The following is a 13,669-nucleotide window of genomic DNA, read 5'->3' on the forward strand; positions in this document are numbered from 1 at the left end:
TACTTAAATCTGACCATACAGATGTGTTTGGCACAGTCGATTTATTAAGAAACGATAGTAAAATCTTAGACCGTCGATTTTTAAACCTTATAAAAACCTACCTGTGTATCGGAATTGGATAATTCAAGAGTCGATTCCTATAAAATCAATCACATAGAACACATCTGTATGTATTTAATAAAAACATGAAAAATCCTTCAAAAGCACGGTTAGAACAGCGGTTAGCTAGAAAAGTGGTTAGCACCCAAATAGTGTAGCTTATGAAGAAATCATTATGCAACCTATAGGTGATAGGTTCATGTAGAATTCCACTAATCAATACATACTCTGCCATATTATTGTTTTTGTATTCCAAATTTCCACAATGAGTTTTTGTAAGGTAAGATGTTGATATGGCATTAAAACTTCAACATTGTACATGCAAATATTTACCAATCTAGATCATGGGATATGTGATCAATCAATGAGAAATTAATGTCTAAGGAATCCTAAAACAGAAACCTTGGAGGAAATAGTTCAAGCTCTACTTGGTCAGACATGCATGACAGCTGCTAAAATATATAATTGAATTTATGTCTCTACAACTTATCAAAATTAATCAGGTTTGTGATCAACCTAACAGGTAAACAATTCGTGTTCAAGACTAACTACCAAATATTTGCATTAATGCCACACATCTATGAAACTTCCTGATGACATATTTGCAATGCAAGGCTTCCTCACAATAATTGCACCTAAGTATTACATGGTTGGTCATATAATCTGAAAACATGTAAAAATCAGTCTCTAAACTTCAAATCCATCAATATATAATGCACCAATGAATTCCAGCAGCATCTGACAGAATAAAAAAATATGACTCCTCAGTATTGGTGGTCTAAGAAACTGAGGAAAGACCATTACATAATGTTGTGTCTGAAGATCCAAAGCTCATCCTTTGCATGCATAGAACAAATCCATGCAATCGGAACCAGACTAGCACCATAACTACCACTAATAACAGAACCAACATGCCACCATCATCACCATAATTATTATCATAAGTGTACATCACATAATGGCAAAACAATCAACTATAAAAATAAAATAAAAATACAATGAAGCAAAGAGATATATCATAATCAAATTAAACATCTGATGTGCAATAGATAAGCCACCAACAATTCATCTTACCACCAAGTATCTGAAAATATAAGAGTATACCTCAGAGTTTCTCAACAAAAAGGGGGGAAGTCAATCAACCAAAATTACTCAAAACTATTAAATGTCTTAGACTCTCAACATCGAAAATTGTATTCCAATATTAATACGTCCATCAAGGGCGGCCGGGATTTGCAGGTGCACCAGGACCACCAGGACGGGGAGCTTGCCCAGGCTTTCCAAGATCATCCTAAAGAAATAAAATGAAGAACAAAATCAGCAAACAATCAAAAGCTAGACCCGGACCCAAAAAAAAATGTTTGGGAAAAAGGCGCACCCTTCTCCTGAATCGCTGTGGGGGCTCCCTGTTGCGCCTAGCAGTGCGCGATCGCACACGAACCACATGCGAGTGGATCGCACAGGAAACACAGTACTGCATCTTTGCATACAGCTTGGGCAGAGTATATCCTAGCAGAAAATTATGTGTGATTCAGTTTAACGATTTAAAAAGAAATTACAGTAAAGTGGGCGTTTATTATGCACCCACTTATCCAACAAAGGGGAATAAGTTAGGATACTGCATTTTAAAGCAACACAGCAATTTCCCGATTTATCCCACTTTTATGAATAAATGGGTGGTAACAATCGCCTAGTAACTATCAAATAACAGACTCCATATATAAAAGGAGCAAAGCGGAGTCTTCTGCCACAATTCTACAATCGATCTAACGTACAGACTGAAGAAAATCTCTTGATTGCTTAATAACAAAAAGGGGGGAATAATAGGATTACCATCATAGACGCAGGCTTCCTGCACATCCCTAACAGCGGCTTGCTCTACGATGTTCCGAACCAGAAACCTCTTGATTGCCTTGTCCTAATCACGCAATAACCATACCAATTTCAGACCAAAATTAGAACCAAAAAACACAAAACAAAGGACGAAAGCACACCCAAAAAGAGAGAGAGAGAGAGAGAGAGACCTTGGGGCAGCACTTGCCGCAGTTGGAGCAGCGGATGAAGTTAACGTGGCCCCTTCCGTGCTTGTTGCGACCGCCATTCCTCCTCTTGAAAGTCTGCAACCAGAAATATCCCAAGAAATATTAAAGGAGACATAAGAGGGAATAGGGCCAAAAGGAAGACGAGAGAGGCGAGATCTCACCATGGTTTCACAGAGAGAGAGAGAGAGGCCGAGAGATGTTAAAAGAATGCTAGGGTTGCTACTTTCTTTTTTATATAGGGGTGTCAACGGGTCCGGTTTGGTTCCGACCCAGGTAAAACAAAACCCATACCTGATTTGAGAAGATGGTACCGGATCCGGACTTGGGTCTAAATCGAACTCACCGTAAGAGAAACCACACCAGGTAAAATAATATATTTTTTTTATCCTGTTTTCATTGAAATTTTGCCGATCTCAGTGGGAACTCAAGTCGGGTATGGTATGAAATTTTACAAACCATACCTGGCTCCATATATTAATTGGACTCTTCCGGTCCAACCTAAATTCTAATGGAACCTTCTTGTTTATCACCAAACCCTGAACCTATAGGGTGTCGTAACCCGAGCCATTGATACTCATACTTTTATAAAGAGAGAGAGACTCGGCCCAGTCATGTAAAATTTATATTTTATATAAAATATATATGTAATATATTATTAAAATATTATTCTAATATATTTATTATATAATTTTAATAATACATATAATTATTTATATATAATATATAATTTATACATTATATTTTTTATAACATAAGCAATTATATATAATATATATCACATACATGTATAAATCGGCCAAATGGTGACAAAACTTAGTTGACTTGGTAGAGTTATATAAAATTTAAATTCATTCACTAGGTTGACACTAAGTGACGCAGTCAAACCTTAAATAGTAAATCTAGTGGTAAATATTAAAGTAAACACAAGAAAACATACGAAAAACATTCACATTAACAACAAAACACAAAATACGGATAAGGTGATTAAATGCTCGTATCTAAAAAAATGAAAAAAGTTTATAATAAAATAAAATAATATTGTTTATAAGAAACTCACCTTTCAACCTAACAGAAGAAGTCGATGCGAATGATACCACAACTTCATTAGAATGCAATAAAAAAATTTCACGAGAATCACTCGAAAGGGAGAGGAAAAATGTTGAGGGTTCTAGAGAGAAAAGATTTAAGTTTTTTTCAGAGATAAAAAAAATAAAAAAATGACTTTATATATGATTAAGCAAGAATGCGAAAATATGAAAATTTATATGCCAAAAAAATTGTGCAGACCATCATATATTTGCGGTTTTCCTTAAGCATTAGTTATTAAAGAAGGTTCGCACAATATCTCATGAATTTCGTATTATAGAAGCTAATTTAATACGGTATTTACAAAGTTACGCGGTTTGAGTAATAAGAGGTTCACATGGTATCTCACAAATTTTGTACTATATAAGCAAATTTAGTATAATATTTGCGAAGTTACGAGGTTTCAGTAATATGAGGTTTACATTGTATCTTGTGAATTTCATATTATATATATGAATTTAATCTGATATTTGTTATGTTATGAGGTTTCAATAACAAGAGTTTTGCACATCTCACAAATTCTGTATTATATAAGTGAACTTAATATTTGTGAAGTTACGAGGTTTCAGTATTAGGAGGTTCACATTGTATCTCACGAATTTTGTATTATATATATGAATTTAGTCTGGTATTTGTGAAGTTATGAGGTTTTAGTAACAAGAGGTTCACATGGTATCTCTCGAATTTCGTATTGTATAAGCAAATTTTAGTATGATATTTGCGAAGTTATGAGGTTTCAATAACATGAGGTTCACATTGTATCTCATGATTTTCATAATATATATGTGAATTTAATCTGTTATTTACAAAGTTACGAGGTTTCATTTGAACCGGAGGTTCACAAATTTGGTTATGTGAACTTCATGAGGTTTGCAAAAAATAAAATAAAATAGAATATACTTTTTAGTGAGAGTTTGTAATACTAGTAGAGTTTATTAATATATCGTGTGAACCTTAAGAAGTTCGCTCGTGCGAAGGGTAAAAAAGTCTTAAAGAAGTTGGATATTTGTGAATTTAAATATAAGCCGATTTTAAAAATTATGAAGCATTTTGAAAAACATGTTATTTTTGTCGTACATTATGGTTATTTATGTTTTGTTAATGAAAAATGATATTTGAATGGGCACGAGACACACTCAAGGGTGTTCGGGGTGCTTGAAATTTTGATGATGGTTGCACTTTTCATAAAGGAAATTGTTCCTATAAAGAATCAAGTTGTGAAAGGGGTAACTTGACATGAAAGTGTACTGGACGATGTGTTCATAAATCTTTGGTGAAGGACTCACACTAATGAGGAACTTGGTGGAGGGCCCTGAGGCAAGAGGTTTCTTCGGCTATTGCTCGTGTTGAGGGTAGCACAAAGTAGTTTCTTCAATTGTTGTCTCTTAGGGCAAATCAGAGACACCCTAAAGAGCGGCGTGCAAACATATTTCACATTGAGAATCATTGTCAAGTGAAAATTGACAGAACCTGAAAGTGACTGAAACAAGTGAATGGTCGATAAGGGCTTGTAGGGAAAGTCGATGAAAAAAAAAAACCCAGTTGCGACAATCAGTGTGGACTCACAAATGTTGAGTGTTGGTAGAGTCGGGGCTAAGAGGTGTCCAAAGTTGAAAAGATGTGGCCATACCCAAAGCGTGCGTATAAGAGAGGACTCAATAAGGTTGAGGGTCAGCAGCAATCTTTTCTCAGTTGTGAAGTACCCACAGGTTTCTTGGATACAACTTGAGTGGCGCAACGTTATTGCAGGATTTGGTCAAAAGGGCAACTGATTCTGCAAGAGTATTGTGGCATCATGCATGCATAGGGCGGTGTGCGAAAACGTGACCTTGGCTAAGTCACTGCACATGAGATGTTGCATACAGCTGAACATTTAATGCAAATGAGGTAATGCGCAATGCCAATGGGGTGATGTATGAGGCCTAAATCTATTAGGCTGACTAGCAATTCATTTGCAATGGTTGCATGAGGGACTTTTTTTTTTTTTTTTTGGGTGTGTTCTAGACCTCCCGGATGCAAGAGCAAATCCATGATCGTGCCCAATACTTAACAAAGAAATCGGCACAAAAAAATCACAGAATGCAACGGAAAAAATAGCTCACTGTTTTCACAGAGCGATTTTCCGTGTTTTCTGTGGCCCGAATGCTTTGTTAAGCGCTCGACCCGAGTACAGATTCTGCTCACCCTGGATGCTGGCTTAACTGATCAAGATGGAGTAGCTCGTAGTCTTTGTTTCACGGCTTGTTTTCCATGAAAAGGATTCCTAGAGCACATGCCGTGTAGATCAGGATGGCACAACAACTGAGTCATGTGTCATGTCAAAACACGGACCAAGACGTTCCATACCATATCAACAAAGCACCCATCGTGCCAAGAAGCGTCATCATTCGTGATTCGTACTAGAGGGATTATATCTGTTACAGTCAGACTGTACACTACTCCAGTAGCAAGCCACGGTCTTGCGAGCTTCCATCAGATCAATCTCACCGAGCACACATATTCGGCATGATCCTTTGTTAGGGATGACAGTCACCAACACAATGGATTCAGTGTTTCTATCTTGAAAGTGTCTTTCTCAATCACAGAATTTTGGTGAGAGAGAGAGCAATTGGTTTATGACCATAATGACAAAATAAAAGATGCCACATTCTCAGCAGAAATTGAATAATTTTTTTCACATCAGCTAAAAATAAATAAACAAAATTTAGGACATAACGCAAAAAAATAGAAGTAAAGAATATATAAATCGAAATTGTACATGCAAAACCCACTATAAGCTATCAAAGTCCAGTTTGTATGATAGAGCTCGATTACAGCTGGTGGCACTGAATCATCAACAAAAGGACCCCTTGTCACTAGACTTTTCACCGGATATACGCGCTCTTAGGGCATCCTTGTCACCAATATGTAAGCAAATGACAAAATTATTCCATTGTATGATGCTTCACTGCTGCATAAACACGTAAAAAGCCACCCAATTCAATGAAGTTACAAAAGATGCAATGCTGATAAAAACCCAGCTACTGTGAAGTATTCAACTCAATGATATGCCTACTCATCAAAGCCCATTGTCTTTCTAACATCCTCAAAAATATTGTTGTAAAAAACGAATCCCCAAAAATATATCATAATTTTTTTAGCTAGGGCCAACCTTCCCTAGGAAAAATAATTAATGCTCAAAATTTGTTAATCGCTTCAAATCTGTAATTATGCAAAAGGATGGTTGGTACAAGAACAACTTCTGTTTGGGCTAACCTGTTGCAAACAAATTGTACATATGTGAAGTCCATTTTTCAATACTTAATGAGCATATTGGGATCTGTTCGTGTACCAGCCATCCTTTTGTGACTAGGCTTAGGTTTAAGATTCACTCAATATATAAAACATACAAGCTTCAGCCAAGCTTCATTGCCCCACCTTACCCAAAAGTTCCTCACACCAAGTGCAAAAACCAAATCAAGGAATGATCAACACAGTAAATGTTACCAAAGAAACAAAACTTATCCCTGGGTTGCCGGTTCCTAACCCTAAATGCTAGGTTGGCACGAGTGCCAACTATCTTCTTGGATGCTTACGCCTTGCACAACTAGTGTGATCTTTACAATATTTTCAGTCCTGCGTTTGGAAGAAGAATGACTTTTTCACAGATTAATAGTGTGTAATAAAAAGGTGAGAAAGTATGGCTCTGGTACCACCAAAGCATTTAATTTGAATGTCATTCAATAGAAGATGGTACCCCTCCATCCTTTGCATAGATAGAGATGTATCTTTTAGAGTTTAAACACCACAGCCTCAAAGTTAGAAGAGCAAGGACGACATATCAGAGTATAACCTCTCTCTCTCTCTCCAAATATTTTCTCAAAATTTCCTTCTATTCTGATCGTTCCATAATATATAACAATATATATTATATTGTCAGAGTAATATATAATACCAAAATAACCTTTTGATATTGAATACATCGCATCACATGCCATATAGTAATAGACATTGCAATACATTGTATATTTATCATAAGGATTATAAAACACAATTGGTACACAGTTATACAATAACCACTCTCAAAATTATTGATACACAAGATTATCCAATAATCACTCTAAAAATCGGTATACATTTATATCAAATATTGACTCTGCATATTTATGGTTTTGTCTAAATTATATATACATGTGCATGTATGTGCATATGCCAAGGCACCCACCCACTTACGTTAGGTGCCTAGTCAGCTGCCCTTTTTACCTAAATAACGATGAACAATGAACCTATCAAAGCCTGACCAACAACAGCAGCATCTGTAGGCAAGGTAGGTGTAGAACAAAGCCTCAAAAGGACAACATTCAACAAAACACCATTATTGGAAGCAAAAACTAAAAGTTATTTATGGTTCTCCAGCTAAAGCCCCTCCTGTATGTCAATCAGTCCAGTAAGGTATCCCAATCACTGTATCTCCTACAGGTTTTCCCCTTGTGTGTCAACTCAATACACAGAACCAACTCGAGAATGCAGGCAATAAAATGAAATAACACAAACATAGATTTCAAAATAACATCTTCACTGTGTGCGTTATCCAGTTACCACTGTGGTGATGCATCAAGAAGGCCCCGTCCTCTTTTTGAATGATCAAACAACTGATGACACCACAACAACTGGACTTTGTGGCTGAAAACTCCAGAAAAAGTGATCCAGTGTAGCTCCACGCACACAGCATGCTCATGACCACCAAGGTTAAAGTTTCAGTTGCCTAATCGAAGCAGCAAAGACAGGAGTAATCATTTTCACAAACAATTTCTCAAGACATTATGCTCGAAGAAAACTAAAAAAAAAAAGCCTGGTTTGTTCAGGTCTCATAGTCCATATTCAAATGAATGAAAGTGCATTACACCTTCAGCCATTACCAAATCTGATGGATCGACTATCCATATTATAGGGTTCGAAGGCAAAACCTATGCACAATGTACTGCAGAAGGGTAAAAAGCAGAAAAACATAGGAAGGCAATGAAGATACCAAACCAATCTACTCTTAACAGAATCTCAAAAGGAAAACAGCCAAAATAAAATAAAGAACTCCCAGCAAGGCACTCGCAGTGTCTGAATGTCAAGAGAATCTATCTGCAGCATTACCACATACATTGTCAGTATAAGAATGATAAAAGGTGCCACAAAATCGCAAAGCAAGTTTACAGTTACTTGTAGAAGAGTGTTAAAAAGCTAAATACTTGCAAGTTGTAACTAAAATAATGGAATCCTGTATGGGATTTCCACAAAAGTAGATTGAGATCCAAGGTTGAACAAGTTTTCATTTCTTTCTGCCACCACGCTCCCTCAAAGCAAGGGTAAGCACCTCTCCAGGTACAATGTTGTAGTAAGCAAGAGAGAGATTGTCCTTGAGGAAACCAGCCTTTCCACTGAGTTTCTGTTTATTTGCAGGCAGTTGAATCTCTCCTGCAATCTTCTCTTTCAGGCTTCCAACAGTTTCAGACAGAGATAGCAGGGTGATCTCCAGAAGCTGCCCTTTGAGATTCCCTTCATCAACACTTGGCACAGACACAGAGATACGGGCAGACCCCTGCATGGATAACAAAAAGATAAAAACATCCAAGAGTGGTTAGTCGAGCATTATATACAAGAACCTTCGGTTAACTCACCACCTAGACCATCAAAATATGCAGACTACCAACCCAGGTTAACACTTTTACCCACATCTCATGCAGAAACTAACCCTTACGACAGAATGATTAAGAAGATACACACTCTTCAAAGATGGGTCATGAGATGGTTGTGCATTATGCATGCGTTATGAAAGTTCTTGTGCAATAATAAGTTTTAAAATAACATATCAAACCTATCGGAAAGTGAAAAAAGGTTACTTACTGGGTGTTGCGCCAGGAACTGGTCCTCTGGAATCAATGAGACATCATCCATCTTCTGCCTCTTTGGCTCTGGCTCATCCGGCAGCGGTGGTGGTGCCTCTTCCGGCGGTGGTGGTGGAGGCATTCCTTGAGGAAGAGGAGGAGGTGGAATCGCAGGCATTGAAGGCAGTGGGACAGGCATGGGCATGTATGGTCTTGGAACACCCAATGGTGTAAACTGGGAACCTGGTGGAGGTGGTATGCTGATGCTAGGAGTTACAGAAGCAGGCAGAGGAGGTGGTGGTGGGCGGTTCAGCATCATAGGTTGCGAACCAGAGGACAAGTGGATGGGAGGAGGTGGCGGCCTAATAGTAGAGATCATCGGAATAACATGAGGTCTAGGTAGAGGCGGAGGCATGATGAGCCCTGAACCTGGAGGAGCAGAGTACTGAACCGCATGTGGAGGACGAGGGATGTTAAGAGCAAGCCCAGGAGGAGGAGGGAGTGGGCGGACTGACGGCACTCCAGGCTTTGGAGGAGGAGCAGGGCCAGGTAATGTTCTCCCATCATTAGCATTAGGATCTGAGTTTTCATCTGCCACAAGGTTCTGAGACATAGCTTGGTTTGCAGTCCGTCCGATGCTTCCAGTATGGCCATCCCATATAACCTGTTTTGGCTGTTCCTCTTTTTTCTTCTCAATCTCGGCCTTGACAGCATTTGAAACCTCCTCCTCTGTGGTCCCAAAAATATCAGGTCGAGTACGTGCAAGACCAACAATGTTTCTTGAGATCTCATCGTCCTGTGCAAGTGTTGTCTCTCTAATCTTGGCCATCATCCTTTCCTTTTGCTCCTTGTATTTGGGATCAATCAGAGAAATACGCATATGCTCTGCCATCTCCTCGATCGGTATCAGTTCCTTAGTGATCGGGGAAACAACATACCTTGTCGGGTCTCTTTCAGCTGCTATTCTTTCCTCAGGTCTTTTCCAGTTCTTTACAATTCTCATGGGTGGCTCCTGTTCATCAAGGTTCCGAGTCTTGTTCTGCTTCTCATCATCATTTTCTCCGATACTTGCTACCCTCATACTCTCCTCAACAAGCTGAATCTCTTCTTCATCCATTTCCATCTCTACCTCTTTCCCAGGCTCAACAACCTCTTCCATTTCTTCTTCTTCAAGTGCAGACATCTTGCTTCTCCTAATAACCTCCTCTATTGTCATTGGTTGAGGCAACTCATCGTCCTCATCATCTGCAAATTCAATAGTTTCTACCACAACAAAGTCATGCCAATCAATCATGGCCATAGTCATCCTCTCCTGCTCAATTTCATCTTCTGCCTTCTGCCTCGCCTGAGCCTGCGAGTGTTCCCACTCAAGCCGGTGCAAGCACCTCTCAAGGACGGTGGTCATATCAGCAACGCTCTTCCTGAGCTTGTCAGTCAGTCCCTTCGGAGGCATTAGAACCTTTGAATAGGAGTCCGTCAACGCCGTGAAAAACGTAAACATGCTGTGGGTAGGCTTCAAAAAGTGGAATTGAGGATTGTTGATCTCTCTACTGGTCAAGCCAGTCAAGAACGGCTTCCCATTCCTAGCAACAAACTGAGCTGTAAGCTTGATGATATCCAACTCCTCGGCTGTGATTCCTTCAGGGAGCCTAACAGTGTACTGTTCAGCCTCTGGTGGCTCAAGAACCTTACGTACAGGAAGGAACTGAGAATTCTCAGACTTAGCAGACTCATCGCCAGCTTGAGTGGCGACAGCTGAATCAGGCTTAGAATCTGCCCGAGTCCCAGCCTGCGAGTTAGATTCAGCAGGAACTGACTGTTGTTGGTTCCGAAATTCCGTCAACTTATGCTGATAATAGGCATGATAAGGGTCGGAAGGGTTCAGAAAATTGAACTTGGCATTGTTTTTCTCGTTCACCAGAATCCTCTTCTCAAATTCTGGCCCATTTTTTGCAACAAAAGTTGCAGTTTTGTCGACAATATTACGAATATCTGGTGGGGGGTGAATAATCCCGATTGTTTTTGTGTGGGTTGCTACAGAAACAGGCGCAGCATTTGCAGGTTTCTGATCCTGAGGTTGTGCGGTTTCGTCCTTTGGGGTTTCCTCTACAACTTGCGCCGCAGGAAGAGGGCCAAGATTTCCATCAGAAGGTGGTGCCGGAAGTGCCAATATTTCTGCTAATCCAGGCATATTGGCAACCAGATAACCAAAAAACAAATAAAAACAAGAAACGGACGGCCAACAGCTAAAAAAACAGAGGGCTAACACGTATAATATATCAAAATTTTCTTAAAAGTCCCACTTGTTACAGAGATATTGACAATAACGCAATGAATGAAGGATGGCAGTTCAGATGCTTGATCCCTGAAAAAAAAAAGGTCAAAATGAAAAAGATAAGTACCCCGAAAAAGCATAGCCCTGAACACGCAACAGAGGTTTCAACTAGCAGAAAAAATCCCAAAATCAATTCACAATTGCACCATACTTACGATTTCACTAACATGAAAAAGAAAACCAAAGGAAAGAACAACCAGTTAAAATTCCACAAGAAAACCCTAAAGCCAGTCGCTGACTTCATCGATTTTAGGGTTTTCTTGCGTGCACCTCCTCCAACTTATCCACTAATGAACCGATTTTAGGGTTTGAATGCATTCGACCCTGAAGTTCTACCAAAAACTCACTACCTTTGGAAAAACACCAAATCGTCCCGTGCCCCTCTTTCGGTACGTAACACCCAATTTCTCTCACCACACACACACACACACACACACACACACAGATTTCTCCTCTATTCTACAGTTAAGAGATTTCTCCTATATTTCTAAAGAGAGAAAGCCGACATTTCACCCCAATTTCTGCAGAGGAAGCCGAGATTTCTCCTTCATTTCTAGAGAGAGAAAGTCGAGATTTCTCCCCCATTTCTAGAGAGAGAAGCGAGATCGCACCACGGCCGAGAGAGAGAGAGAGAGAGAGAGAGAGAGAGAGAGAGAGACCTCTTCTTCTCGTAGGAAACCCTAGACGAGCTGCAGCAGGGAAGGGAAGAAACGTCGAACAATCGCCCCTCAGGTGAAGCCGGAGGGCCCGCCTTCTATTCGGCTCCGCTCCTTTCACCCACCCTCACCTCAGTTTATATTCATGGGCTTCCTGCTCATATTTGCACCTCAGTTTGCTTTCTCACATAAATGAGAAAGCAACCCTCGTTTGGTAAAGGCAAACGAGAATCCTTTCTTCTTTAAATCGTTCAAGTGAATTAATTCATTCAAGGGAGAATCAGCCAATTCTACAGATTTTAGCGAAAAATCAGTTTGATGTTTGAAGGGGGCCGAATCGATACTTGGACCATGTTGGTAAAGGGCCGATTCGGTTTGTATTCCCCAATTCAGGCCGATACGTATCGACTTTTTGGGTATAGATAAATATCATAAACTAGAATTGGTGAATTTTTAATTTAAAAATTTTTCATATTGAAAAACAGTAGATCTGAATTGAAACTCAAGTGATGACTATATGAAATTTCATAAATATAATCAAATCCACATAATTTTGGAAAACATTTTTATTTTATTTGGAGGAACCCTTGCCTAGAAACAGGCCACTTAATGGGCTCTTCGCCTATATGCCAGGTAAACCCCAAGTGGGGTCACCGACAGTGGCGGAGCCAGAAGTTTTTCGTTGGGTGGGCAGACTTCGGGTGGTGATGATCGACCTCTATCGGTGGCGCAATGGCTCGAAGCCTCCATGGTGGTGAAGATCATAGATCGAGATCGAAAGCCTGTTTCGGTAGTTGAGCCACCTCCTTCTCGGTGGTGATCCAGCAGCAAGCCGAAGGTCTTCCAACTGAGGTGCCTCCTCAGCTCCCTCTCGGAGGGGACGGTCCTCGCCACAGCATGAGGCGGAGCAACTCCCTCGGCTGGCTCCATCCCATGTCCACCGTCTCCTGCGTCTGGGTGCCATATGGTACTTTGTATCGCAGGGAGGCTTGATCTCCACTCCTGCACCACCCTGTTCTGATCTTCTTCGACAAGCATTCACAAGGAAAGAATGCAACCACCAAATCGTGCAGAATGAAGAAGAAGACCCGAGTCGTATAATATTTCAACTCGGTTTTTAATTCTGGGGTGGGCGACCGCCCACCCATGCCCACCCCTGGCTTGGCCACTGGTCACCGACACCCAAGCCCCTTAAGGAACTCTACCAGTTAAAGGTACCCACACACACCCTGTGAGAGTCGAACCTGACAAAGACATCAGCACTTTTTTCTCAGTCCTGCTGCCACTAGAGTGATCGGAGCCTGTGTATTAATCAAACATATTTCAATATGCATGTTGGATCAGATTTAGCATTCAGGTCATACCTAGGGCTAGGGGTGTCAACTGGTCGGGTTTACCTTGTCCTGACCCGAACCAAACCTTATAGGGTTCAGGTATGATTATAAATAAGATGACTCGATTAGGACCCAGGTCCAGACCCGAAAGTCCGATTAATACATGGATGAAGTATAATTTGTGAAATTTTATACCAGACCCGAACCTAACTCGAGTTTTGATTAAGACCTGCAATTTTTCAATGTTAAAATGCTAAAAAAA

The 13,669-nt window shown here is 40.0% G+C and overlaps 2 protein-coding genes across 2 annotated transcripts; both read right to left on the reverse strand.

The window, feature by feature from the left end:
* Positions 1 to 1,121: 1,121 nt before the first annotated feature.
* Positions 1,122 to 2,345, reverse strand: LOC149843859 (small ribosomal subunit protein eS26y-like). The gene is made up of 5 exons (XM_090000100.1): positions 2,303 to 2,345; positions 2,124 to 2,216; positions 1,933 to 2,017; positions 1,478 to 1,608; positions 1,122 to 1,390 (listed from the first exon to the last, which is right to left on the reverse strand). The coding sequence occupies exons 1-5, from the start codon at positions 2,303 to 2,305 to the stop codon at positions 1,316 to 1,318; spliced, it is 387 nt and encodes a 128-aa protein (XP_089856226.1). The 5' UTR covers positions 2,306 to 2,345; the 3' UTR covers positions 1,122 to 1,315.
* A 5,964-nt stretch (positions 2,346 to 8,309) lies between these two features.
* Positions 8,310 to 12,289, reverse strand: LOC149843860 (putative splicing factor 3A subunit 1). The gene is made up of 3 exons (XM_090000099.1): positions 12,077 to 12,289; positions 9,102 to 11,447; positions 8,310 to 8,796 (listed from the first exon to the last, which is right to left on the reverse strand). The coding sequence occupies exons 2-3, from the start codon at positions 11,271 to 11,273 to the stop codon at positions 8,527 to 8,529; spliced, it is 2,442 nt and encodes an 813-aa protein (XP_089856225.1). The 5' UTR covers positions 11,274 to 11,447; positions 12,077 to 12,289; the 3' UTR covers positions 8,310 to 8,526.
* Positions 12,290 to 13,669: the final 1,380 nt, after the last annotated feature.

This window comes from Nuphar pumila, chromosome 3 (genome assembly GCF_984573655.1).
Source record: "Nuphar pumila chromosome 3, dmNupPumi1.hap1.1, whole genome shotgun sequence".
Lineage (NCBI taxonomy): Eukaryota > Viridiplantae > Streptophyta > Magnoliopsida > Nymphaeales > Nymphaeaceae > Nuphar > Nuphar pumila.

Coding starts and splice junctions, on each gene's coding strand:
- LOC149843859 (XM_090000100.1), bottom strand. Junction 2,018..2,123: donor GCGGCAAGTGCTGCCCCAAG/GTCTCTCTCTCT, acceptor TTGCGTGATTAG/GACAAGGCAATCAAGAGGTT. Junction 1,609..1,932: donor GGAAGCCTGCGTCTATGATG/GTAATCCTATTA, acceptor ATTTTCTGCTAG/GATATACTCTGCCCAAGCTG.
- LOC149843860 (XM_090000099.1), bottom strand. CDS start 11,273: ATGCCTGGATTAGCAGAAATATTGGCACTTCCGGCACCACCTTCTGAT. Junction 8,797..9,101: donor AGTTCCTGGCGCAACACCCA/GTAAGTAACCTT, acceptor TTATCCATGCAG/GGGTCTGCCCGTATCTCTGT.